Below are 27,437 nucleotides of genomic sequence, written 5' to 3' on the forward strand. Positions count from 1 at the left end.
CGACCGGCAGATGGCAGCGTTGTCCATTACATAGCGAAGGAATGCAGGAACATGGTTGCACTCAAGTTTTTTCTGTACCGATTTCCTTACAGTATACTGTATAATGCATTGGATGGAGAGTAAAGTGCACGGGGGTAGTGTCAACGTAACATACTTATAATCCAACTCAACATTACTGACAAATAAGGAATTTGAGTGTTTTTGCACACAAATGAGACAAACTAATTGCAGAAATAACCCGAAAAGCATGTGTATGGGTCATTAGAGCTACATGTAAACCAAAGCTAGTGACTTAACTTGCATGTACTGAAAAACTTGTATAAATCACTTGAAGGTGATAGTGGATCCAGATTGGCAATCTACTGATTGATTGATGGTGCAGACAATGCCAATTTATTTGGACAATATGGCATCTTGTGTAAACACTGGAAAAAAAAAAGTTCATTAGCAGGCTGGTGAGAGAGGTTTCTTGCTTCTGGAGGACCTCTGGCCGAGGTAAAACCCTCGTAGCTGACTACATTTCAGTGAGATTCAAATACTTCAGAATGAGAAGTGAAAATAAAAGTAAAACGGTGAAACTTAGAATAATTTATTGAAACAGATACAAGGGTTTGATCATCAAAAAGCATAAAAGAACAATTAAAAACCATACTCTATGCATGTACTTATCCAAATATAAGAAATATAGATTTACCCAGTTTGGTCCCAGTTTTAAGAATGAGGGGAAAAAAGTGGTCACTTAAAAAAATACAGCATACAGTGGAGACAGGTATTTGTTCTGATGCATTATTACATACATACATTTTTTGACAAGACAAGAAAGAATTCAGAGTCCTGGGAATATTTACAGTACAATACATGCGCCTCCATTCTTCCTGTTATTATCATAGCCGTGGAGAATAAAACTTAATTTGTATCCAAGTCTTTTGTGGCAGTCTGAGTTTTGAGTATTATAGCGTGATGACCGTGCCATCCTCCTCCACCCCGCCCCTCGGCAGGGCCAGGCTATGTCGCTGGTCCGTTTTCAGGGAGTTGAGGATTTTGTGCAGGCTTACGTTGCTGTGGCGGAGGGTCGGGTTGCTGCTGTGATAAGGCGTCTGCGAGCTGGGCTGACTGTGCTGGAGGTTGAGGTCTCTGAGGAGCTGGTAGCTCAGGCTGCTGTGTTGGTGGTGGTGGTGGGGGGGCCCTCCGTTGAGGCTTGTGTGGGAATGGAAGGAAGCGGTGGACACCACCGAAGGGGGACGTGACGGGGGACTGGGTGGTGCCGCAGGACCCGAGGCGGCCGTGGTGGGCGTCTGCTGCTGTAAGCGAGCCACGGTGGACGCCAAGGAAGCGTTGGACCTCTGAGATGGACGCTTCAGGCTGCTCTCGATGACGATATCCGTCTCGTCGTCGCTCTCCAGGTCGTCTTGGTAGCCGTGAGCCCCTGAAGGCACCATCCCCGCGGGGGGCGCTGACAAAGCCGGGTAGCCGGTGGAACCGCTGCTGTCTGACGACTGCCCCGAGCTGCCGGAGATCCGGCTGCTGCGCACAACGTTGTTGCGCTGATTGACGGGCTTGACGGTCACGATCAGGTTGTGGCTGTTGGCGATCATCATGTCGGTGACTTGATCCAACGACTTCCCGCTCACCTCGATGCCGTTCACCTCCAGGACCTCGTCGTTGACCGCCAGCAGCCCGGTGCTCTCCGCCAAGCCGCCAGGGACCAGCCGGGATATGAAGATCCCCGGCACTTTTTCCAAGCCGTGGGCCGTCACACGGACGCTGGTTCCGTCGCGGATGTAAAAGCCCAGCGGTTTGTCCGAGCCGTGGCGGTACAGGCGGACGCGGCGGTGGGATTCAGGCAGGATGTCCACGTCGATGATGGAGGAGACGGGTCGGAAGTCCTGCGGCATGCCAATGCGGATGTGCGGCCGCTTGCGGTTGAGGTCATTGTTGCGCAGGGTGACCACCGCCTTCTTCTTGCGCGTGAGAGTGTTGGTGCCAAAGTTGGCGTAGTCCACCTCTTCTGCAAAGCAACATTAGAGAAGGTTTACACATTGGAACAAAAATATATGAACTTTTAAAAATGTCCCCTGTTGTGCAAAACTGTGTTAATTATCCTGTTTATCATCTCCCTCACTTTTGAGATTAAGAGGCCCCGTGGGGGTGGGGGCTGGGAGAAAAGGCTTCGCTACACATTGTTAAATAAAGCTTTGCCAACTGTCTGTCAGCTACAGACGTGGGAGCTGTAAGTCTGATCGTTTAGTTTTTCTTCAGCAAATAGGCTAGCCTAGCATGATGTTGCTGTTCAAATGCGAGCGTAATGATAGCACTGTAGCTCACATAGCTATGCTAGTGTGGCTAACATTTGCTCCTTAATGTTACATTGTTCTATGCGATAGAGAGCATTTATTGGACAATATGTTGGGCAAGAGTTACAGTGTATTTTTAAAAAGTGGATAAAGCACACTTCTTGGAGACACCCACTCTGTTGGAGAGAGGTGTGGACAAACACAGCTCATTAGCATTAAAGCTAAAGTGTTCCCTCTGGGGCTTACAGTTCTAAAAGCACTTTTAAACTGTTTAAATTCCAGCATCAAGATTTTAGACAACACACTATTGTGGGACCTTTTATGTGAAATTGTTGAAAAATAGTAGAACATGTAAGCCTTAAATCCCAACCACGCTCCCTTGGAGTTAAATCACACACAGATGTACTCCCTGGAAATTTTCCTTTGGGAGAAATCATTTTCACTTTTTGCACCAGCTCTTTTTTACCAAGGCCGTAAAAAAATAAAGTTTCATTCAGAAGAATACAAAATAAAGGGTGACAAATGATACGTCCATTATACTCACACAGTGTTACCAATGAGGCTGTGTGTGTGTGTGTGTGTGTGTGGAATGCTGAGTGTGCAGAGCGTTCCCGTACGCGCTGTACATGAAGTGACCCTCCTTTCAGCTACCAGGAAGGCCGCTTTTGGGATGACTACAACCCTTTTTACACTGAACAGGACACCATTTTCTACCGTCAAGAAGAGAAGCCAACTTCTTGATGTACGACCCCCCCCACCAAGAACACCAAATGCTCCATGTTCGCCACTGTGGTCTTCCTCTTCAGCCCACAACGGAAACTTAAGCCAAACCACATTCACCATTGCAAACTGCAGCTTGCGTTGCTGGACCACTTGGAGGAAACATGGCTTACAGCAGGGGGTGTCCAAAGGGCGGCCCGGTGGCCTTTTGTGGCCCACAAAAAAAATGATTTTGGACCACCACATACTGCAAAAAATGAAATTAAACATGGCTCCCATCAGAACACTACAAAGGACAATTAGGGCCACGTTGAAAAGAATAAAATACATTGTAATGTTAAAAGACTACTCGCTTTGTCACTTCTGTCACTTATAAACACAACTGAAGCACACAGATTTATGCAAAAAATATATGATTTATACCAGTATTTCATTTTGATCTTATTATAATTATTATTCATAAATAGAAATGAAATCAAAATGTATTGTTCAGAAAAATACAATTATTATTATTTTTGCAGCATCGTTGAGTGTTTGGCAAACTTAAAAATGAAAATTTGACTCTGACATCCAATTCCACTTCAAATACAAATATAGCAAATTGATCCAATGGGAATTTGATAATTAGACGTATTTAAGACAAGGGGGTGTCACGAGACACCCAATGGGGATGACACACGAGATTGGGTCTACAAGAACGAGACTTTAACATTACTTTTGGATTGTTTGTATAAAAATGGCATCTTACATTTGAAAATCCACATTTTGATCCATTGCAATATCGCTAATCCATCCATCCATCCACCCATCTTCATTACTGCTTATCCTCTTTAGGGCCGCGAAGGGTATGTTGGAGCCTTTGGGCGAGAGGCGAGGTACACCCTGAACTGGTTGCCAGCCAATCACAGGGCACATACAGACTAATAACCAATCATACCTATGGACAATTTAGAGTCGCCAATTAACCCAACATGCATGTTTTTTGGAATGTGGGAGGAAACCAAAGTATCCGCAAAAACACACGCACGCATGCACGGGGAGAACGTGCAATATCGGTAATCCCTTCTCTAAACATCCACCTTATTATGAGCCTGTGTGAAAGCGGGAAAGAATCGTCTTTCAGGTTGGCGCTGTTGGAAAATCTCTCCGACTAAACAAACAGCAGCCAAATTTGGGGGCTATCAAACAATGGAGACCTTCATGGTGGAACTGATAACGCTCCCAAAAAGAGAGAGAGAGCATGTGACTTCTTCAGGGACAAAGACGGGCAGTCTAAACATGCTGGCTCCTGCCATCGGATTGAAACGGAGGTGACAGCGTGGAGTGCAAATGATGCACCTTGATAGTGCATGAACATGCACGGGCTTGTTTGAGATGAGCCGGCAACAGCCTCCACGAAGCGCTCAGCTATCTAATCTTCCCTTCTCACAGACAGGAAATGTGGACACAGGAAGTGAGGAAGTCTGGCCCCCTCCCGCTGCTTTGGGACACCTGAATGATCTTTCCTTTCTGGTCTTTGCAGGGGAGGCAGCTGGCTTTCTTCATCTTTTCCCTGCAGCTCCCTACTGCTAAAATTGCTCACTCATCATGAAGATATGACCTCTCCCTGGACCCCGCCCTCCGCTATCTTCCTGTGCGGAATGTTGGCTAAGCCTGTGTCTGCCAACCTTTATTAAGCCGGGCTCTGGACATCCTTGCCAGAGAGAGACAAAAGGGCTGGGAACTAGTGGACACTGGGAGTACTACAGGTCTACGGATAAAGGTTATCTTGGCATCGATTCATCCCACGCTGAAGTACCATCAATGCAATTAATGCTGCAATAACAACGTGTAATCCCTTAAAACCAAAAGCCAAACCCCCAGTAGAGTCCTCTGAAAATGAGGTTCCCCTGCAACTCCATGCAAGGTCAGGGGGTAGAGGTCAGGGGTGAAGAGACGGCCTCCATGTGAGCATGTGACTCCCCTCACAGGAATGTAGTTTACAAATGTGAACAGGTTGAAGCCCCCCCAAAGCAACTGGCTAACTAAGATAAGGTCAGGAAGCCCAACAGGGTCACATGATCAAACACAGGAAGTAACTTTTTAAATGAGACTCACTAGTGTGCTAGCTTGGCTGTGTTCCACTGGACATGGTTGCCTCGTTAAGAAAAATCCCCCCCCGACCGCAGTAAAAAGACACAAAAAGGTTTTATGATCAAGCATTAGAGCCGCCCCGGTGCACACTTGCTCCTGGCAGCACTTCACACACTCGGACACGGACGTTACAGAAATGAACCGAAACAGAACACTCTTTTTCAGATGTGTGCAGCGTGTAAACACACACGAGTAGGGGTCTAGTATGTAACGTTGCGGCGGCGCTACGACCACTAAGGGTCAGGTGGGACATTTCACATGTCTTTCTTTCCAGGAAGCTTTGTGGAGGGGGGCGGCGCGTGGGCGAAGAACGAAAACATTACATTTCGGTGCAGATCGTGATAAAGGAGAGATTTTTGTAAGCCTACGTGAGGCAGTGACTCACCAAATCCAGGGGATGATGCTGCGCTGCCGACTGGCACACAAGTTGTAGTGTGCATTACTGCCATGCATAGGACTGGAGTGGAACTGCATTGCTTGAAAAAAACCAAACACGTTTGCTGTAATATGCACGCCAGGCCACTGGCTGGCGATGTCAGAAACTCTGCACACACCATCTTCAGACGAGAAATGTTTTTTGAACACCCTTAGTTGCCGTATGTGTGGATTATATAGGATTCAATGCTAATAAATGGAATGTTTTTGTAGTTAGAGCATAGAAAACCTGTTTATGACTTCTAAATATGTTTTTTAACATTATTAGAGCCCTGTAGACATGAAATAACACCCCTATAGTCATCATTACACTCCGATTATTCTTTCTTTAAACAACTATTATGCTACAGGGACTTGAGATGGCCGCTAGCTAGCAAGCTAGTGAGCTAACCAGTTAGCCTTGAATAAAAAAGGGTTTCAAACGCAGTGGCGAAGAAGGACAAAGTAAGAAGCCACAAACTTACCATTTCCACACGGAATGGGAGGAGCTTTTTTTCACTCTGTGTTCGTGACTGGCTACATGGAGTGCAAGGTAGGATAAAGTAATAAGGATGGATGTCTCATCGATGTAACATCACTGCTGCCGAGTGGCCAGAATATTGCATATCACTTGCATTTGAATATTTTGACTAATAACAGACCGTAGTCTACCACAGTACAGCAATACTGTGAGGGATGACTGTACATGCAAACACGTTGTCACTTCATACGTCCACACTGAGCACTGCAGCCCATTAATTCCACGCAAGTCGCATTCCTGCACCCCGACAACCCTTCTGACGCCCCCCCCCCCGCCCCAAAAAAACCCTCATGATGGCGTGACAAAGTACTTAGTGACAGAAGAGCCCATAATCGCTGGAGAAAAGGGGGGGATGATGAGGCACACTAGGGCAACTAGTGAATAGTGCGAGCATGAGGTCACTGGCTGCTGTGGCAGTGGGATTCATTCCTGAACCCCCCCCCCCCCCACACACACACAACAAACACACCTGGGTGAACCCACAATGTGACCTAAACACAACGTGACACGCAGAATGGAACTGGAGAAGCGTCCCTGCGCAGCTAAATTTGTTCTCCTGCATTGAGTTGAGTATATTATTAAATGTAATTCAGAGGGCTTTTGTGCTGCTCTTTCCCCGCAGCGTGGGATGACAAATCGCTGCTTTTTGAGATCCCCCTGCAGTCTCTAGCACGGAAAAAGGAGACAAACGGGGAAAATTCCTTTGTTTCTCTCCCTTAAACTACATTCCGTCTCTATAAAAGCACGCAGAGTACCTTTAAAGTACCCACCTATCTTCAAATAAAAAAGGGAGGTCTTGGACGTCTCCCCTTGTCCACATCGGAGACGGCCCTGCAAGGCAGTCTGTGTGTTTAGAGCCGGATGGCTGCCAAGGCACATCCAGCAGAGCGCTAACATGGAAAAAGAAGGCCAGACTGAGCAAAAAGGCAACATATTTCACATTCTTTGAGGGAGGGCCTGGATGGAAATTTGGACCGGTTCAATAAATGTAGGTGGTTGTTATTTTAAAAAAAACAGAAAGAAAGTGTAATCCACACAAACCAAAACTGCGTCACTGCCAATATGAGAAGGCAGACTCCGGTTATTGGCAGGTGCGTCCCTGGAGAAAGAGGAATGTCCTGTTTTGGAATGATCACACACCTGGCTACAAAAAGTGCACAATGTACCTGGCAGCCAGGTCGGACTGAGGTCAGAACACAGATGAGCTGGACTGCCGTTTACCGTAAACGCTCCTATTATAAATTAATTAGAAGGAGAGAGGCTGCTACCTCTCAAATTTCAGTAAAAACAGTTCATTTGTAAACTTTAATAATGATTTGGAGCGCATGGGAAAGTGGAAAGGAATACATACAGTAGCTCTGTGTCCACATGGTATACTGCACAGCACAGCAGCAACAGAACCAATGTTGTAACAGCGTGAAGGAAGCATTAATACGGCAGACGAGCTGATTGTAAACAACAGTACAGCGAGTGTAACACGCACAAGTTTCACACCCACCAACACTTTAAAGCGCATGCAGAGACTGGTGATATGTCAAATGCAACAACTACAGTACCTCCATCTTGTGGAGTTGATACAAAAACTTCATCAGGAGGTGGCCTACAGCCACAGCTGTTCATGTTTGTCTTGTCTTTTCACAATAAGAGACTTATGGTTCATAGTTTACAGCATTTGTAATTGTACAATGGTCGTTTTGGACCATATTGGCGCCCATATGAATGAACACATGAACAAACATATAAGAAGAAACAATTACGGTCTCTGAGAATGCGAGAATGAGCTGATGAAGCCTGCTCGGGTGAGAGGAGAAACGTCTTCTAAAACAACCTGAACAGTCCAGTTGCGATCGACCGAAAGCTCTGAGAATGCAAGGACGGATGGGTGGATGAATGGGAATATTCACAGGCAGTAATAACGTATGCTGCCTAAACAGGCTTTGGGAGAAATCCAAACAGTAAGTTAAAGCACACGTTCAAGCAACAAGGAGAATGATTGGGAACAGGAAGTCATTTTTCGCAGCCTGTTCAAGGCGGGATATTCGGGTAGCTGTTCAACGGAATGTGGGTACCACGCTGTCTTGTTGATGTTCCTATTTTGCTGGATCTCTGTGGAAAAGAGGCTACAAACTGGTGAATGGCGTGAGGTTCCCTTGAGTAGTGGCAGAAGTGCATTTGATAAGCGCTCTGCGTGGATCTTTTCTGCATGTATTAACACGCTCGACAGCAAGGAGGAAGTGAGAGAGCGTGGAGGAGTGTAGCGTGCAGAAGGTTACGCATTGTAGGGGAATTTTAATGCATGCACACGCTCTACACACAGTTTAGTTCCAAATGTGAAAATTGGAAATAGTTCATGGTGTTATATTTGTAAATTGTTATTTTGATGTAAAACACCCCCTTTTTTGTGTTATGTTGTGGTATAGTTGCTTAGATATGCGAGTTGTCACAAACACAAAAAATATTTGTGTCAAAGTGAAAGTTATGCTTGAAATGTATCTTTCACTAAAAGCTGGTTGTCTCCCTTTTCTAGTCACTACAGTATGTTCTACTGCTGATTACTAAACAACGCAAAAAGGCTTTTTTTTTCCCTGATGAAAGACAAAAGTAATCTTTCCTTTGGTAGGCTCCATGTTTATATAACCATAGAACACAATAGTATGTGTGCCTTGTAATATCTGTTGGTACTGAAGTGGTCGTCTTTTGAAAAATGTCTGGGATTGAATGAGTTCATGACTTTTGCTGCTGTGTTTTTGTCAAAACGGAAGCATACGCATCAACAGTTTAAGAATCTGGTTAGTCAGGTAGAAGAATCTCTGCGGGAGAATGAGGTAAAACAGGTTTTCTTGCTGATAAAAGCATGCGTCCTCCCCCTCACTCGGTGCCGCGCCCCTGCCGCTCCTCAACTCCCTGCAAATATTCCGGCGGCAGGCACACAAAGGGCCGCACACATCTGGGACGACTTAAACCGGGACTGCCTCGGCCTGCGCGCAGGGGTGGGGAGGGAGTATAGGATTCTCTGCAGGTGTCGCCTTCTATGTAATTAATATGCGCCAACACGATGGGCTAATCACCAAGGAGGAAAGCGTATTTAAAAAGGGAAGGGGGTCGTGTGGAGGGAGCGTTAAAGTGCCGACATCAAAGCATTCCTTGCGTCTTTCAATAGGAACAATTATATTACCAAACGCCGCTCCCCTTCCTCACATGTTGTCCATTTTAGACCCTGCAGCACCTCGCTCACCACTCACCCCCAATGTGGACTTACAATCAAAAGCCACACTGGAGCGATTCCATTTTCTCTAGTGACAATACTGTAAACTGACAATGTATCAACACACAACACAGCCATTATTGGCTAAGCAGCTGGCAACACAAGTGAGTAGCACGGTAACGGTGCCTTGCCCACAGTCAAGCATGGCGCTAACGTGCATGAGTGCTGCTGGCACTGGGGGAGCTGTGGTTCATTGAGAAGAATTCCAACTTGTGCTGTGATGGTGTGAAGCAGAAACTGGTCCGCGTAGCAGTTTACAGACATGATAAGGGGGCAAAACACACCTCCAAGATGATCAAGGGCCTGGCTTAGGATGGAGCAGGCCAGACCTTCACCTGAACTGAATGGAGCACCTGTGGGGCATCTTCAAGAGGAAGGAGGGAAGGAAGGAAGGTGTCCACCAGTGATGTCACATCATGAATTCTAGTGTGCAGCTCTGGTGAATTCCATGCTCAGGAGGCTTGAGGCAGTGCTAGATAACAAAAGGCGCTCACTAGCCTGTCACGGTAATAAATAAAAACAAACTCGATAATTTTGCCGGCCTTGATATATTGACATGTGCATGCCTGTATGTTCTCCTCCTCTCTCTCTCAACCCAACAGGCTGGATGACGAGGATTCACTCACCTGGGCACGTTGGGTCTATGGCGGAATAAACGGAGTGAGTGAACCCTCCTCTCAGTCGCTCAGTCTACTTGTCCCAGTGAGGAGAGGCGCGCTACGAGCTAGCAAGTGCACTACATGCTAGCTGTGTGTGCTACACCATAGAATAATTTCTTCGTGTCGTTGTGTATAAAACATGACCTCATGTCAATTTCAGCCCGTCTGTGCCATTTTGTGACATAAAAACGTTTGTGACAAGGACAATTTAATGAATAATACAAAAAGGGTGGAAACTCCGTTGGTGCTGCCTTGATTCCTGAAGTATAACACCTCTTTTTGCTGCAAAACATGTACTCTGACCAAACGCTGGCAAAACGTTACACCTCATTAACCCTGAACAGCGTATTTACTTGATATACCATTTTATTTACTGTTGTGTGTGGTTTTTATTGAAGTGTTTTTTTTAACAGACGGTCTATTTTTTAATTGTTTTTGGTTGTGGTTTTTATTCAAGTGCAATTTTTGCTAAAAGAGACTGAGAGTCCGTTTTATCGTCATTTGCTTTTGTTTGTTTTGTTTAATTTGTTATGTTGTTTGTTTCATTTATTTTATTTAAAAGCTATTGACATTCCAATTATTCCAGTCTTGAGAAATTCAAGTTTATGGCTTTTGATACAGTGTACTTGCACTACTACGCCATATATCAACATTACATGAATGGAAAAAGTGGTCTCAAAATAATGTTGACAATGATATTGTCTGTATCTGCTCATAATCATGGCAAATCTATTCGCCATGCCAGACCAAGCACCTTTGAACAGCAACGCCATGTCTGCTCAGCGACGGATCGGCTAAAGCGGATACGATCGTTTCTGTTTGCTTTTCTCATGCTTACAAACCAAAACGCAACATGGCTTCAAGCCTTTTCGGCCCATGGCTGCTTTTATTTGCTTCAGAACACAGTCGCTGCTCCCTTTAGAAGCGGAAAGCCATTGAAGACAGTTTGCAGCGGAGCAGAATGAAGGGCGTGTGGTGTGTGTCGCTTGAGTTGCCATGACGAGAGATAGCAGAAATAAACACACACACACACACACACACACACACACACACGAAAGCAAAAAAAAGACACATGACGCCGAATTCAGTGAACCCGATGACGTCATGCCCCCCCCATTTGATGTCTCAATATCTGCTAAATATAGCGAGCTGTCACTGGAGTCATACGAGAGATGTTTTTCTTCTTTAAAGTCGTCCTGGGGTCACTTTCTAATCTTTTACTGGCTGCGGTTGACAGACAACAAGCAGGCAAACGGGATTATGTGCTTGCTACCCCCCCCTCCCACACACACACACACACACACACACACACACACACACTCTCACACACAGCTGCAGGAATGCAGTGGTTCACGTGAAAAGATAAGACGAGCAGCGTCAGATTAAACAAATGACTCATTTCCTTCAACACAGGTGAATAAAGACTACGTTTACCAAAATATTTGCACCGTACCACTTTTTGCCAGCCTCTCTAGTAGACCAGCCAGTGTTCAGGAGGTCCTCGGGTTACGTACGAGTACCGTTCCAACACTGTCTTGGTGTCAGTCGGACCTAAAATCATACTTAAATTAACTCTTAAGTCACTCGGACATAAAATAGAGTAATCACACCCTAAATACAAGAATTACATTAAACAGTAATAAACTTTTCCTTCTCAATAGTAAGACCACTACACTGCTTGATTATTACTGTTGCTTTCAGAGTCTGTGAACCTGACATGAGTCCTGTGTGTGTGTGTGTGTGTGTGTGTGTGCATATAGAGAGGACAGTTGAGGATGCTGATGTTGTTTTGGAGTTGTTTGGTTCGATTATCGCTCCCTCGCAATATCACGTTTTATAGGTGAATTAGCCTATATCGTGTTTTTTCCAAAATGAATGCATTAATAAATGATCTATTAGACCTATTATTTGTGAAAAATGCACATTTAAGCAAATTTTACTTATTCTTAGCCTAAATTGAGCATTTTCAAGCATAAAAATGGCTACCTGAACTAAATGAAGCAAAATACAAATACAAGGCAGAAGAAACACTGTAATTGTGAATGTAGTACTGTAGTCTACATTGCCATGTTCCCAAGGGAACACATTTGGTGTGACACTGCGCGATCAGGAGTTATATTTGCGTCTTACATGGCTTATTTCCTCTTATTCTGTCTACTATATTGGGTAATAAGAGTGTAAAGCCATTTAAAGCCGCAAGGAAGTAGGCTGTCCAGACAAAAAACAAGGAATTGCTAACATGTGAGTCTGTTATTTATTTTCTCTGTTTATATCTACTATATTGGGCAATACAAGTGTAAAGGTGACTATAGGGGTGTTATTTCATGTCTCGAGGGCTCTAATCATGTTAAAAACCATATTTAGAAGATTGTAAACAGGTTTTCAATGCCAACTACGAAAATATTCCATTCATTAACAATGAATCCTACTTTGCGGAAATTCACTTATCGTGGTCGGGTCTGGAACCAATTAACCTCGATAAACGAGGGATTACTGTATTCGAGATTGTTGATCGACTACCTCCTCGTCACCCTAACAACATCTGGGAGAACGCATTATTTGGGTATGGAAGAGGTGGAGCTAAACGCACTACCGCCCTTTTGATTGGTCAACAGAGACTCATCACCTCAGAACTACCTTTTTCTAAAGCACGCGCAAACAAGAAAAGCCAGAATGTCCTCCATTGTTGTTGACAACTGTGTTGCCACACTATGATGTCACACTGCTGACCACGATTCCTCAAGCCAGATCACGACTTCCAAAGCACTCCGTGTCGACCCAGGACATGCACTTTACATCAAAGCACTGCAGCGCTATAAGAGACAGCATCTGGAGATATTCAGCACAAGACGGGGGAGTTATTATTATCATAACTAAAACATATTACCACACTAACTTTTCATTTGTGCGCAGCCAGATGAAATGTTATCATCAGAGAGTTCAAAGTGATCTGTCATTTGTTGTTCCTTCTCCTTTGAAGGGACAAAAGTATTTAGACACCTGGCCACGACACGTATGATAACATATGTAGTGTAGCGATGACAACCTATAGTCTGGGAAGACTTTTTGCAAGATTTGGGAGTGTGTCTGTGGGAATTTATACAATATAGTCCACCTCCAATGTGTCTTGATAGGCTGCCAAACCAAAATGTCCTGCCGAGACGCTAAAAACGACCACTTATTTGTCAAAGAGGCTTTAATGATGTTCTAACTGCAAAATGTGTGCCCAAGCTTGCAAACCTCATTAATCTCACAAATGGTCCTTCCTGTCCCACAGGTGAGCCCCCTCCTCCTTCAGTTTGTTCCAAATGTGCAAACCCTTGGCGAGCTTCAACAGGCTCACCTGAAAGCACCCACTTTTACGCAACAACACAAGCATAGCAAGAAAACTTCCTGCGCATGCTGACACATATCCTCAGCCTCTTCCTGAACACCCCCACCCCCACCCTCGCCCGCTTTGCTCCACTGACTCCGTTTGCGGGGTCTGACGTCATCCCATCCAACATGTCAGTGCGAGTATTTCCACACGAGCTGTCATGTGCCTATTGTTTTCCGGCCAGTCAAGAGTCAGGGCCCGGTCCTCCCCTTGCGCCGTGGCTTTCCTTCCTCTCCCGTCCTGAAGTGCTGAGGTGGCCTGATTCAAGCTACCAACAGTGTGGCCCGCACGGTTACAACGGGGCAGGGGGATGGGGTGGAGAGATAAAGGGCACGGTCTTCTCACGGTGTGGGTGTCTCGACTATTCCTGGCAAAGTTTTGTGAGCGGATGTTTTTGTCCTCCTCCTTTCCCCTTACACACGACACTCATTTCACACTTTACTAGGCACAGGCTCATTTTGTACACCTATATGAAGATGGTGACGTGCACTCACGGCGCCAAGATTAATGTGAGGACAATAGATGGTGGTGGGGGGCGCACAACAGCTTGTCCCATTGTTTTGGCCTCGTGACCTACATATACAGTACATATACATATACAGGCTTCCGGCACACACTGGAGCTGTAATGTCCAATAAGAAATGAGGTGCGCTCATGTTTGACACTTACAGGTTGTGCTCAAAATGCATGGGAAGACATGCTAGCATACATGTAGTAGAGATACTCACATCTTTACAATCATTAGACAAATGGTCAATAACTTATGAACAATTAGTTGCCAAGTAAGCAAGACGTTTCCCAACCAATCTTGCTCAAATTTTCACACACGTGCTTGTCAGCGCCCTAAGGGTTTAATGGTTTAATTCATCCTGAACATGCATGAGTCAAACTGGAGCACATCACATAGTACAATTCAAAATGTTGCATGTCCAAAAAGGAGTAGGAAGAAGCAAGGCTTATTTAATCCTACCCCTCATCAGTTGCAATACATTTATTCACCTCTTGGTAAAAGGTGTGTACCAAATCTGGTGGTGATTTGGCAAAACACTAACAGTTGCATTGAGTGCATTGTCGAGTTGTGTGAGAAATTTCAGGTCAATCCGACTTATGGGGTGCATTTGTCAGAAAAGCAATAGCAAAGGCAGCAACAATACGGTTTTCCATCCTTTGGTGGCAGCGGTTCAGGAGCACAAGAGTTAGCTTACGGAAAATAACACTATTTTCTCTTTATAGTCACACAAACGTAAACAGGAAGAAGTTTGGAGAAATGATAAAGTGATTGCTGATAAAGTGGCAGAGAAAATTAACAATGACTTGATTATTTCGGATGGGACAGCACACTAGTTGAGTTTGAGTCAACAGCGCCTCTGCTGGTTGCAAGCAAGTAGTGCACGGCATTTTGCATCGATACGCTGCGATAATACTGCAACATAATAACTTAGGGACTCGAAACGAGCTGTGATACGCAAAACACCTTTGTGATGTGCAGCCAAGCATGAAAATTGGCTGCTGTTGCCTGCCGCAGGAAGTGAACATGTGTTTGTGCACTGGCAGATGAAAGCAATGTCCGCATGCACTAAAAGGACAAGCTCCTCAGGCTGTGAGCAGAACGGACAATAAGTGACCTGACATGCTTGGTGGGCGTGCTGCATTGCAACGTATAGTTCTTCAAAACATACTCTGTGCCTTGCAGGAACCTCTTTTAGATATAAGTGGGATGGGCTGCTGGCGGTGTGGGGAGTGTGAGCTGTGGTGAAGCAAAGCTGCTCTCTTCTTTGTAATTATGGACTCCCAAAAATATCGCTTTGCAGACAAAACGCTAAGTTAAGGCCTGTAAACCTCTCTCTCAGCAACTTAACTTGTTAACATCTTAGCACGGCAACTGTATGCTGAGAATGCTTAAAACTTCCCTTAGATGCGACGTTAACTGTAAACATGAATGGGGTGTTTGTTGAAGGCTGCACCGTGGCTCCTTTATAGCAAGAAAATGATGCAACCCCTGTGAGACGGACACAATTCTTTTGTCCATGCTTGTGTCAATGAGCGAGTTTTCGGATGCACAGCGAGAGCAAGCCCAGCCTCGCCTTGCTGGAGCAGAGCTGTAATTAAGGAGGAGTCGCACAGCGAGCAGCCGCAACGCCAACCGGCAACTCGGCCCCTCACAAAACCCACAACACCCATTCAGAGTCCATCCATATTTTCTCCACTGGAGCACAGAAAATCTCCCTTTTCTTTAAATTCAATCACAGTTCTGGTCTACAAAGTTGATGCATGGGACTTTCCGCTGGACTACTTTAGGGCAAGAACTTTGACTCCTTGTTCGGGGCTGCCAGTTTGTGTGATTTCTATAAAATGCCGCAGTATTCCTTTTCATGTTGCCCAAAGGCTGCAAATAACGCATCGATTCATCTATCGCACTCTGCTCTAAACATGTAAAGTTGTAAATATCTCAACATATTCACACCCTCAATATTCTTGTAAATAACGCTGTAATGCTATGGTTCTATTTATAGTTCTTGTGCTGCTGTTTTGCACTGCTACACTGTCATTTTTGGATGTTTTTTAATATTTATATTTCTATCTTAGACGTTCTTTTCCCACCACAACAAATTCCTCGTATCGTGTGATCTATAACTGGCAATAAAAGCAGATTCTGATTCTCAATAGTTGCCGGGAGCATGGTTTATAAAACCATAATGACCAGTTAGGTCACAAAATTGTCATTGACAGTTGCGGCTGTAGGCAACCTCCTGGTAATAGCTTTTTAATGAAATCCAAAGCTTTACCTCTGCTTTGAACCTCAGCTGTTGGTGTGAACCTCGTGCATGTCACACTTGCCTTACTGTTGCTCCTTACCGCTATTACAGTATTGGTTCTGTTGCTGCTGTGTTGTGCAATATACTTAAATGACCATGTGGTCAAAAAGAGCTACATTTTGCTTTCCCCTTTCTAATGCCCCTTATTAAAAAGACACAAAATGAACTTGCCTGCTTTTAATTCATGCCCCATCCTCTTTGCAGTTGACCTAAAGCAGGGGTCGGCAACCTTTAGCATCAAAAGAGCCTTTTGGCCACAAACACCTATTTGCCCACTAAATTGAAGATAGCGTTACATTTATAGTTTCCTGAGGTAAAAACACACCCCGGCCGTCATGGCAGCATCCTAATACTTTCTGCAGGTGCTGTCAAAAGTCTGTAAAATCCCTTTCTGCACGGCTTTTCTAAAACGACACCATGACACCAGACGGGTGTCACACACGTCACAAGAGCTGAAGAAACAAGCAAGCACAAGCGTTCCAAGGCTGTTTTTGTCCTCTTTGAAGGCAGATGCTGACGAAGGAAGTTGTTTCTCCCTTGAAGGCCGGATATAATCATCACATTTGGAAAATAGAACAACTTAGGGGGACTCATTGTAAGAATCCTGTCAAGACTCCCTGCTGGCAACAAATGGCTACCAATATATTCAAAAAGAGAAAATGTGCAGGAAACATGCAAATAAACTTGGGTACAAATAACTTTGAAGTTCTCGTGAAGGGCGACAAATTGAAGAAACCCTGAGACAAAAAAAATCACTGCCCAACAATGTCTGGAAAATTTCTCTGTGGGGGAGGAGAAGGTGGAGGGTGGGGTGGGGGTCAGGGTTCAAAGCGTGGTTGTAAAGCAAAATGAAAGCCAGAGGAAACACAAACACCCATGCGGGTTTGCCAAACACAACAAACCCTTACCAGTTTAATTAAAAAGATGGAGGAGCCCCCCCGCCTCCCACTGGTTTGTAGACCAAGAGAGAATACTTGAAAGGAAGGGTTGTGGTACTACAGTGGGGTTATGATCTAAAAATGATCCCGTCTGGCTGCATGTTCTGGGATTGGTGCTCCCTGATTTACGGGACGGGCCACACTGGCTTGGGGCACAAAGAGGGGCACCAGCCATCTCCCTTCAAGAGAGACAGCATTGTCTAAAAGACATTATGGAGGAAGGCCACACGCAGGTTTTTACTGCGTGGCCCACACACACACACACACACACACACACACACACACACACACACACACACACACACACACACACACACCTCTTTAAAGAGCGGAGACGTGGATGTATTCAGTGGAGCTCAGGGACGCCACGGGCCACATGCACGCATAGCTGGTTGCAAACAGGGTTTGGACGCGTCCCTTTCTGCGAGAGATGAAGCTTTTCCAGAGGTAGCCGAGGTTCCCATGCATGTGACCCAGATGTGGCTTCAAAGTGCCCAATAAAAGCCAAAAGGTTCCTTTCAGGAGCTTTCAGTTTTCCGAAGACACTTTCTTTGATTTCTGCTCACGTTGCAGCAAGGAATAGCACCCCGACCGCAGGGGGGAGGCGGCCTCAACCTGCACAGCATCTTCCTTCCTCCTGGCTGCCAGGGCTATTCCCCCACGCCCCCCTGACAACTTAGTCATCCTCCAGCTGTGCTGTGAAGGGTCTGGGGATCTGAATGTTAAGGTAGCCCTTAGGGCAGTCTGACAGATGAGGTGCAGGGTTTTGTTGGGCTTTAGACTTTAAGCACGGGGCATCCATCACCAACCCGCAGAACAGGGAGTCAGCCTTGGCGATGAGTGCATCATCTCCTTAACCCTTTCCTGGGAGTACAACTGGATGATTTTGGAAGTTAACTTTTAAGACATCTTGCAAGTCCATCAGATCTTCTGAGGTCCAAGTACTGCTGTTCAGGAGGGGTTCCTTTTTTGGTTCCCATCGTTGTCATTGCCTTGTTTATGTTTATGATCACAGGTACGCTTGTGGAAGGCTGTGCAAAACAAGACTTGGGACTCGGAGGCCAACGAGAGCAAACTGATGCTGAAGCACTTTATTGCATCTTGTCCTTTTCTTTGTTCACGTTCAGGACTCTTTTTAGGTCAAATTCCGAGTCACCAACCATGTACACATTTGAAGAAGTGTCTTGTAAAAGGATAATCCAACAATGACGCAGTACAGTACTGCATACCGGCATTAGCCATACAAACGGTAGGACGTCCTTTGTCTGGTATTTTTACAGATTGCCCAATTAGTGTAAAGTGCACAAAGAACCATTAACTGGATTCAGTCCCTGGTGTTTTTACCAATGACGTTTTCGCGTTCTCTGTTTGGCGATCAATGGAATCCAGTATAGCTCCACCCGAAGCCGAACGTGTTTGCGAAGGGCATCAAGATGTTTTTAAACCTTTAACCTGACCGATGATGTGTAAAACTGGTGGGAAAGCGTTTGAGAGAAGCGACAAACACATGCAAGCGTCCAATCAGTGTCAGAAAAGGACAAAGAGTCAGTGCCTTCCCATGGCCGACAGAACTGCTGGTATGAGGAAGAAAGGCCTTGGCTCTGTCGTGGTATGTGCGGCTGGCATGCAAGTTAATCATCGACTGGGAGGCTTCCAACAAGCAAAAATGACAAAACACGACATGCAGCCTGGAATGAACACAATCAGGAGGTTTCTAGACACACCGATGGAGAGATTTATCCCTAAATCCACAGTGTCCCCAGGACTAAATCAGCTTTCCCCCGGCTGGCATGAAGTCCCGGCGCTAATTATTATTGGGGGTCAGGCTTTTAAAGCTGCGGCTACCATGACTGAGCGCTGGCATGTTGACATCCAGTGTGTGGACAGGAGTGCAAACACACAAATGTTCTCAGAAGCCTTTTGGCTGCCGCACAGGGGAGGCCAGATGGAGAATGCACAAAAACACACACAGACACACACTCGGGTTTCTAATATGCGCCGGGGGGGGGGGGGGGGGGGGGCACCGAGACCCAAACCCAACAGAAAATAAGAAGATGAGAATGTATTTCACAAAAACAATCATGCTCCAAGACAAGTAGTGGAAATTCCAGCAGGAGGAAATTGGATGTCTTACCTGCGCTCTGCATTTCTTTTCAAAAGGGAGGAAATAATAAATCCTGGCCAACAAACGTGTCCGTATCATCATGCAGACCCGGGTCACGGCTCCACTCGTTGTTGACAGTACCATGAAATAACACACTTGAATAAATTAGAAGCGAATACCGAGGCGGACTGAGAAAACATTTATCGTTTCCTCTCGGCTCCTGGCTTCCACAGCTTGAATGGATCAAGTTCAGGTCAAGCTCTTGCGCAATCCTCAAAGGCACAGCAGACACGGATGTGCGTCTATGTTAGCTAGTCATCAAACGTGAAAGAAAGACATCATGCAGTCTTTCCCATGCGTCTTCTCTTCTTCGCAGATGAAGACGGTCAAAACAAACCGGAGTTGTAATTTAACCGACCGTGAGCGTTTGATCTCCGAGCAAGCGTACGTTGTTGAGTAACAGCGGCGATTTGGCCGTCTGCGAGCACATTTGGTGTAGCTTTAGCTGGCACTGCCCGCGAGGTTCTATCAGTCCTTCCTAGCCTCTTAAAGGTACGGTGTTATAGTTTATTTAAAGTAAGTCTCAGAAGTCCCACCACAGTGTACTCCAAGCGTGCCTAGCCTTGTTGCGGGAACATAGACAGTTTAAAAGGGCTTTTAGCAAGCCCTACTGTTTTGTGTGTTTGTAGCTTTAATGCTAATGAGCTGTGTTTGTCCACGAGTGTGTGTCTCCAAGAGGCGCTAGTGCGCACTCGAGCCACTTTTTACACATACGCTGTAACTCTGCACTTGTAACAGGCGTCATCCATCACAACAACGTAACATTAAGCTGACAGGAGGACACAAACATTAGCAACACTTGAATAGCTATGGGAGCTACAGCGCTAACATTACACTGACACAGCATCATCATGCTAGGTTAGCCTATTGGTCAGCTCCCACGTATGCAGCTGACTGACAAATAGATCCTGTATGTAGCAAAGCCTGTTTATTTGCCAGAGCTGTCCCCGTCAAGGGGCGGGCCTATACGCGGCATTGGCTCATGATGGAGGATTTTCCTTCATGACTTTACGAAAAGCTTCAAAAGCGAGAGCGTAACCTCTCTCAAAAGTGAAGCAAACAAGCGAGAGAGATGATCGATTTTTCTCACGTTTGGTGCTCATAAAACGGCTCTCGGGACAAAAAAGTGATGATTTTCTTTTGTGTCTGGAATCGCAGAATTGGCCAATAAAAACAGAATCTACTGCTAAACGCTGACTCTCACGGCAATTCCCGAACTTAACACGTCGCAACAGCCACCTGAAACACTGGCAAAAGTTGCAGAAAAAAACGTTAAAACTCCTCTCTTGCGGAGCGTGAATGGAATCCAGCTGGGTTAGCTTGCATGCTAGTGCGACTCAGGCTGTGCGAGTGTGTTCACACTGCGTGGCTTTTACCGCTCGTTCATGCAAACGTCGTGGAAGTTCTGAGTGAAATAAGGACAAGAGGCACATTTATTCTTGCTCCTTCCCGGCTCGTCTTCTATGGAATCACAGGAGTGCCAAAATTAAAAGGGAATACGTGCGGAAATACAAAGAGAATCAATAATACAAAAAAATATATACAAATGTAGTCATATTTTTTTTACTATATTGACTTTGTTTTTTCTGTATTGTCTTTGTTTTTTCCAATTTGCCGTTGTTTTTCCTGTTTTGTATTTGTCTTTTCCACTTGCGTTTTGTCATTGCATTGGTAATACCATGCAAATGCAGAAGAATGAATGGTCATTCAAAAGTAAACGGGGGAAATTTAAACAAGATAAAGTAAGGCATTTACCTCGTAAAGATTGCGCCACACAGCTTCATCCTTATCTGCATTCATCAAGGCAGATATAGCCTTTAAAGACTTTTTTTAATCAAAACTTTCCATGACATTTTCCACCAACCGAGCAATTGCTCATAATTCTCGTTGAACACCTCATCTCAATTCCTCCACGTCCACCATAAATTTCCCCGTTTACTTTTGATAAACATGTACCTGTATTTGCGTCTACTTGCTGTCCGTGACATTATTTCCGGGCTCCTGAGTTTCCTTAACTACAGAGCCCCTGCAAGCAGGAATGGTGTAATCACGTGTGGAGGAGTCATCATCCTGGCAGAATGACAGGTCATTTTTCTGCATTTGCATGGTATTACCAAATGCAATGACAAAACGCAAATGGAAAAGACAAATACAAAACAGGAAAAACAACGGCAAATTGGAAAAAATAAAGACAATACAGAAAAAACAAAGACAAAATAGTAAAAAATTTTTGACTACATTTGTATATTTTTTTAGTATTGATTCTCTTTGTATTTCCACACACATTGCCTTTTACTTTTAGCACTCCTGTGATTCCATAGTCTTAACCGTCAGACATTCACAACACACACACACAATACACTTCCAGCCTTCAAAATAAGAGCGCTCTTCGCCACATACACATTCTATGCTGGTAAAATACGTGTAAAGGGTAAAAAATAAAACATGTCATAGGGTCCTAGACGAGATACCTTTAAGTTTAGGTGTGGTTGCCTCACCTTTCACCCTCCGACCTTGGCCTTCTGGCCCCGTTAGCTTAAACCTTCAGCCTTGTCTCTGTTCTGTGCTGAAAGTTTAGTCTGTGTGCAGCGCGCAAAACAAGCCCTGGTGTTTTGCTTGGACAAACACTATTTGCAAACGGAGGGTGTAAATCGCCTCAGCTTTTAACCCTACTCTGCTTTGAAGAACATCTGTTGAACATGAAACTGGCTGCTAACCCGAGCTGTTGCACCAAAAAATTTTTGACAATGTCGAAAGCAACTAGATGCCAACCCGAGACGCTACCTTTGGTTTGATGAATTCATCTCCGGCAGCTCCCTGCGCCTGTGAGGCATTAGATACTTCATGAAGGAATAGCGGGCGCCGTGCACACTCCCAACGCTGCTCAGTGGGGGACTTGTGCTGAAAATAGGTTGACCAGAATGTGCAAGAGGCGTTCTTATTCTGTCCAAACCTCAGACTTTCTTAAAGGGGGTGTTGCCAGTTCCCAAGGAGTTTTGGGGTGGCTTACTTTGACAAAAGCAAAAGTTTTGTCTTTCCAGTCTGTAGCGCAGGGAATGAGAGGCTGGTGACAAGTGGATCTGGATCTGGGTTGGATTAGGGATCCGTTTCCTGTCCAACTTATCTTTTGCCTAAAAATAACCAAATGTAGGCAGCCTTCTCTCGGTCAGGCCATGTCCTAATTTGCAGGACGGAGCAGCAGCACAGGACTATAATGCGGACAATTAGCATCAGGTCCACGAGCACCCGAGATTACCACCGTTGTGCTGCAAGTCAAGGTGCGGCAAATGGGATAAACCTGTCTGACCGTTCCAATTCCACTTGGAGAAGCACTCACAAGACATTCAAAAAAATGTTGTTTGAGTCCAGCAAACCCATTTAGCAAAATCCTGCAATCGTTAAGAATTAGCCAAGCCTGCGATGCGGACCGGTTCGACCCGTTTCGTTGACACGAACGCAAACTTTGGCTTAAAAGGTTTTATCAGACAGCTCATGAATTTTGAATGCAGTTACGTAAACCAACCGGCTTCACAGCGACTGTAGAAATATTTCACATAGAATCCCTTTGGGACTTTTTGGATCAGGATCAAAAAGAAATCGCTACTTTTGCAACAATAAACCCAAAAGAAACCCGTTTCAGCTAACCTGGCAACCTTCGGCATCTCAGCCAAGACTTCCATAACATATTTTTCTTGAATATTTCCCCTTTATGCTAAAATGACGATGCTATTCTCGTAAAATGCAGACTTTTTCAGGTTGGATTACAACTTTTATCTCTAAATATTTTGACTTTATTCGTGCAAAATGACTTCCAATGTTTCCATTTTTGCTGCTTCTATTTTTAGAATGTGCTGTGGGCCCCAAACGGACCCCCCTGGGCTAAGGTGACCTCGTGGTCGTCCTGCCACAGGTGACTTGCTTTTCTTATTCCCCGCAGGCTTCATCGCGAGGAAGGACGGCGTGCAGGAATGGACACGAATAGCGGCCGCCTCGTATGGCCAGCCGTCTAGCCAGCGAGCTGCTACTCCAAAGCTCTCCAAAAGCGGCCGGCGAGGGGTTCCCACTTGGGCCGCTGAGCCGCCGTCTTTATCCAAAACGGAGGGCGCTTGGCGAGGACTCTTTTCTTTTCATGACCGTCTTTTGTCTCGGTGTAATGTCTGGTATGCGGGATACAAGCTTTGCTCAATGACCTGATTTCTATGGCCTCTGTGTGTGTGTGTGTGTGTGTGTGTGTGTGTGTGTGTGTGTGTGTGTGTGCACTTGGGCGTGCGTGTGTGCCTGCAAGCCCTTCCTTTGGAGAAGACAGAGGGCTTAGCCAGGCAGACAGACACATCCAGCCAATCAGAGGGCAGTAAACACAAGAAGCCTGACATGAAATAAACAAAAAGACCTGGCGTTCCCGTAGCGGGAAGAGGCACATCATTGGATTAGGGGCTATTCTCCGAGGCAATTACCAGCCGAGATGCAATATAATGTCATTTTTAAAAAGGTTTACGTCTCGTCAGACCATTGAAAATCAATATTTACCCCGGAGGTAATCACGCCCAACACCCTACCTTGTCTCTGGATGAAAATCCTCAGCAGGGGGTGCGCGGTCGACACGGCCTTGCAGAAGTTGTCGTCGTTGTTGATGGGCAGCAGGTCGCCGTGGACGTCGGCGTACCCGATCATCACCTCCATGTTGGCAATGCGGTGGATGTGCAGGATGAGCTTGTAGAACTCCTCGAACTTGCCGGGCTTCAGCCGGTCTACCGAGAAGCGGCGGAATTCCGCCCCGTACTGAGAGGAGCAGGGGAGGACAAACGGCACAGATAAATGAACAGGAAAAGCGGCACGTGAATTAGCATTGAATAGCTTAGCTCTATACCTTCCATTGATTGCTAACCCTTTAAAAAGCACCATGAACACTTTCATTTTGTATATTTGGAAGAATTACTGCTAGATTTTCACATAATAGTCCATTAAACATGAAAAAAAACAATGTAATTCATATAAAGTACGAGTAGTTGCCATCTTCAGTTAGCAGCTAGTTAGCTTAGCTTAATTCTACACACGCTGAGTACTTTAATCAGTTGTTTTAGATGACGTAGGAGAGCAATTGTTTCAGTTTCTGCTTCAGCTCTTACGCATTCACACGCAATGTCTTCTGGCATTGCCATCATCTAGTTTGATGCTAAAATAGCTACATGGTGAGCTCGCCTTATGCTAATACATGATGGTCTATGCTAAAGTAGTTTCTTACTGAACCAAGCTGAATTAATACTAAAGTAGAAATATGACGCGCTAACCTATTGTGTAAGTGTGCTAACTTGATGTTAAGGTAGCTACTTTGCTACATTATCTTATTACCAAGCTGCTTGGTGCTAAAAGAGCATATTGATGATCTAGCCTCATGCTAATCTAACTTGAACTCAGAAATCTGAACAGTATTGGCATAAAAAAGGCCTTTAACCACGACTCTTTCTTTATTAATATTATTATTTTTAATTAGGTATTAAAAGGGACTTGGGAGAGGAATTTGAAACGACAGTGTCAGGCGTCTGTGTCGTCTCCCACACATTCACACAGTTTGTGCTGATGCGTTCTTTCCCCCGGCGAGGTCATCAAAAGCGCCAATGAGGCCGCCGCCGGGGGTCACGACGAGGTCATCATGTGACTCCGACGCAAAAAAGGCGAGAGATACAAAAGCACGCCTCAGCAAACCAAAACAAGGGACCGTCACGGACAGAAAGACCACCCTTGCTGTGCCAGGGAGAGATACTCCGAAACGTGAACGATCCTCGTGTCAACTCTGTGACGAGCCTCCTCGACAAACAGGTTTGGCCAAAATAACGGTAGAAAAAAAAAGAAATAAAAAAAGTGAGTGAAAGCGCTGCTTCAACGTGCCCGAACACGACTGAAGGTAGCTTTGCTCCAAAATATTACACCATCAGCTCCTCAACCACCAGGACACAAGGCGATACAAACAAGTGGAGACGTGTTGAAACAATTAAAGTCTCCTATTTTATTGCCACCTGGTGGCCTGGAGTGTAAACTACAGCATTTTTAAAATCAGATTTATGAACGGTATCAATGCGGAAGATGGGAAATGCTACATTTTCATATACACAGAAGCTTAAATGTCATGTGTGGCGCCCCCTATGGGTTGCGGAAGACATGCTAGCATTAGAGACTGCGCCTACGAGACAAGACTTTAACATTACTTTCAAGGAAGGAGCAATGAAAAAGAAAACAGGACAATATGTTGCAATCCACTCATTTCATCTCCGCTTCGTTACGCTCTCCTGTGCTCTTTTACACATTTGAAAATACTGAAAGAACGCCTCTTTTATACAATTGGCTTCTTTATTTTTTAAGATGAACGCCTTGCATCAACAAATGTAACCACCAAATCGTCTCGATTCAAATCGAGTTGTTTGCACGTTGTATCGGATCGTTCTCTTTTTGAAATACATCTTTTTTGACCGGTATCTTAACCCATGTATCGAGATGCGCATGGAATCGTCTCCCACAAAGCGAGTTACATTCCCAGTATCGTCTCCTCTCGTGAAGCGAGCGTCACGTGACAACCCTAGCACAAACTGCTGCCTTCCAATGATGAATTTGAATACATTTGGGCTCGAGGGTGGTCGTTTGGGTCTTGTTTGGGAAATCCTTCACTCAAAAACACCCCTCCACCGCATGCTCCAACAAAGACAAGTGTTTGGAAACCTTCTTAAATCAAAGTCGAGGGCCTGGTGTCAACATCTCGTCCTACACTGCCCCCCCCGCCCCCGAAACCAAAAACATCTGGTCCCTGATAAGAGCATGAGTGAAAGCAGTACCAGTCTCCTCCGACACGTCCTTCCTGATACTCTTATCGCTAAAAGCACATTCATATCATCATTAAGACCTCTAGAACATGAAGAAAAGTTCTGGAATGAAGGTGGTCCACATCGGTGACTCACCTTGCGGGCACGGTACATTTACCTAAACTCCAAAATGCAAATGTGACGTGACGCCGCCCTGAGTCAGCTGCGGGTGACGTCATGCTAAAACCTGCCAGAAACCATTTTGTAGCTACCTGAACGGCAATTACTGATTATTGGGGCTCGTTCTGATCCACCTTTACACACCTTGAAATAACAGCAAAACCACTGGAAACGTTGATTACAACTACTTCACCGCTAACAGACGCCATCACATGTTGATTTCTTAGATTATAGCAGCGAATGTACTCGCAGAAAGATGAATTTCTACTTCTGTTACACTCCTATTGCATTTCAGCCACACCACCTGGACGTTTTACTCCCTCCAAATTTACTTTATGGATAAGTTTCAACATTTTCGGGACTAAATGTGCGCCGTCAGTCTCTCAGAACCGATGCAAAGCAACAAGGAGGTGAGAAATCAGCACCACAGTGCAACAAATTGAGTAAAACGACACACTTTTTTGACATGCGCCCCCCCGGTTCATCTGTGCTGCCAAGACATAACAGGAATGCAAGGGCGTCTAGTTAAAACGCGTCAAACATCAAATAAACAACGAACGTGTAGATACTGGTGCGTTCAAATGCCCACTGCAGACGACCATGTGTGCACTATTCCTCTATCTACGTGCACATCGCACCCACCTTGCTTTTCACCTCCACGGCGTTACAATCCACGTTTCGCAGGGGTTGCGATCGGTTAAAGCTCCGGTTCATTCTGGGAATAGAGCTTTAAAACAAAAAAAGAGAAGAAAAGAGTGCCCTGGAAGAAGGGGGCTCCAGTCGGTGGGCTTTTCAGCAGTAAAGTCTTTCCAACACAAACGATCGCGATTCCTTTTTTTTTTTTTTAAATCGTTCACCTCCGAAGAGTATTTTTTTTCAAATGTACTCCAGTTTTCAGCAGAAGGAGACTTTCCAGGTTAAAAGGCGAAGAGGGACTAAGCGGTGTGGAGTTTTGGAGGGTTGGTTAAGTTTTGAAAATGACATCAGCGCTCCGAAAAAAAAATGGGAGCCTGTGATGCCTTCATGGTAGCTGGTTTAATTTGGTATTACAATCTAAAGTAGGACCTGCACATGAAAAATCTGCTTTTAGAAATACAACACTTTGTACTCATATTGTGAATCTCATTAGAGTGCAATCCTTTGGCT

At 45.1% G+C, this 27,437-nt stretch overlaps 1 protein-coding gene across 1 annotated transcript; it reads right to left on the minus strand.

The window, feature by feature from the left end:
* Window positions 1–289: 289 nt before the first annotated feature.
* pard6gb (par-6 family cell polarity regulator gamma b) lies at window positions 290–27,251 on the minus strand. Its single transcript, XM_054763213.1, has 3 exons — window positions 26,934–27,251; window positions 23,877–24,099; window positions 290–2,008 (listed from the first exon to the last, which is right to left on the minus strand). Exons 1-3 carry the CDS (start codon window positions 27,003–27,005, stop codon window positions 951–953), a joined length of 1,353 nt encoding a protein of 450 aa, XP_054619188.1. The 5' UTR covers window positions 27,006–27,251; the 3' UTR covers window positions 290–950.
* Window positions 27,252–27,437: the final 186 nt, after the last annotated feature.

The sequence above is a fragment of the Dunckerocampus dactyliophorus genome, chromosome 20 (genome assembly GCF_027744805.1).
Source record: "Dunckerocampus dactyliophorus isolate RoL2022-P2 chromosome 20, RoL_Ddac_1.1, whole genome shotgun sequence".
Lineage (NCBI taxonomy): Eukaryota > Metazoa > Chordata > Actinopteri > Syngnathiformes > Syngnathidae > Dunckerocampus > Dunckerocampus dactyliophorus.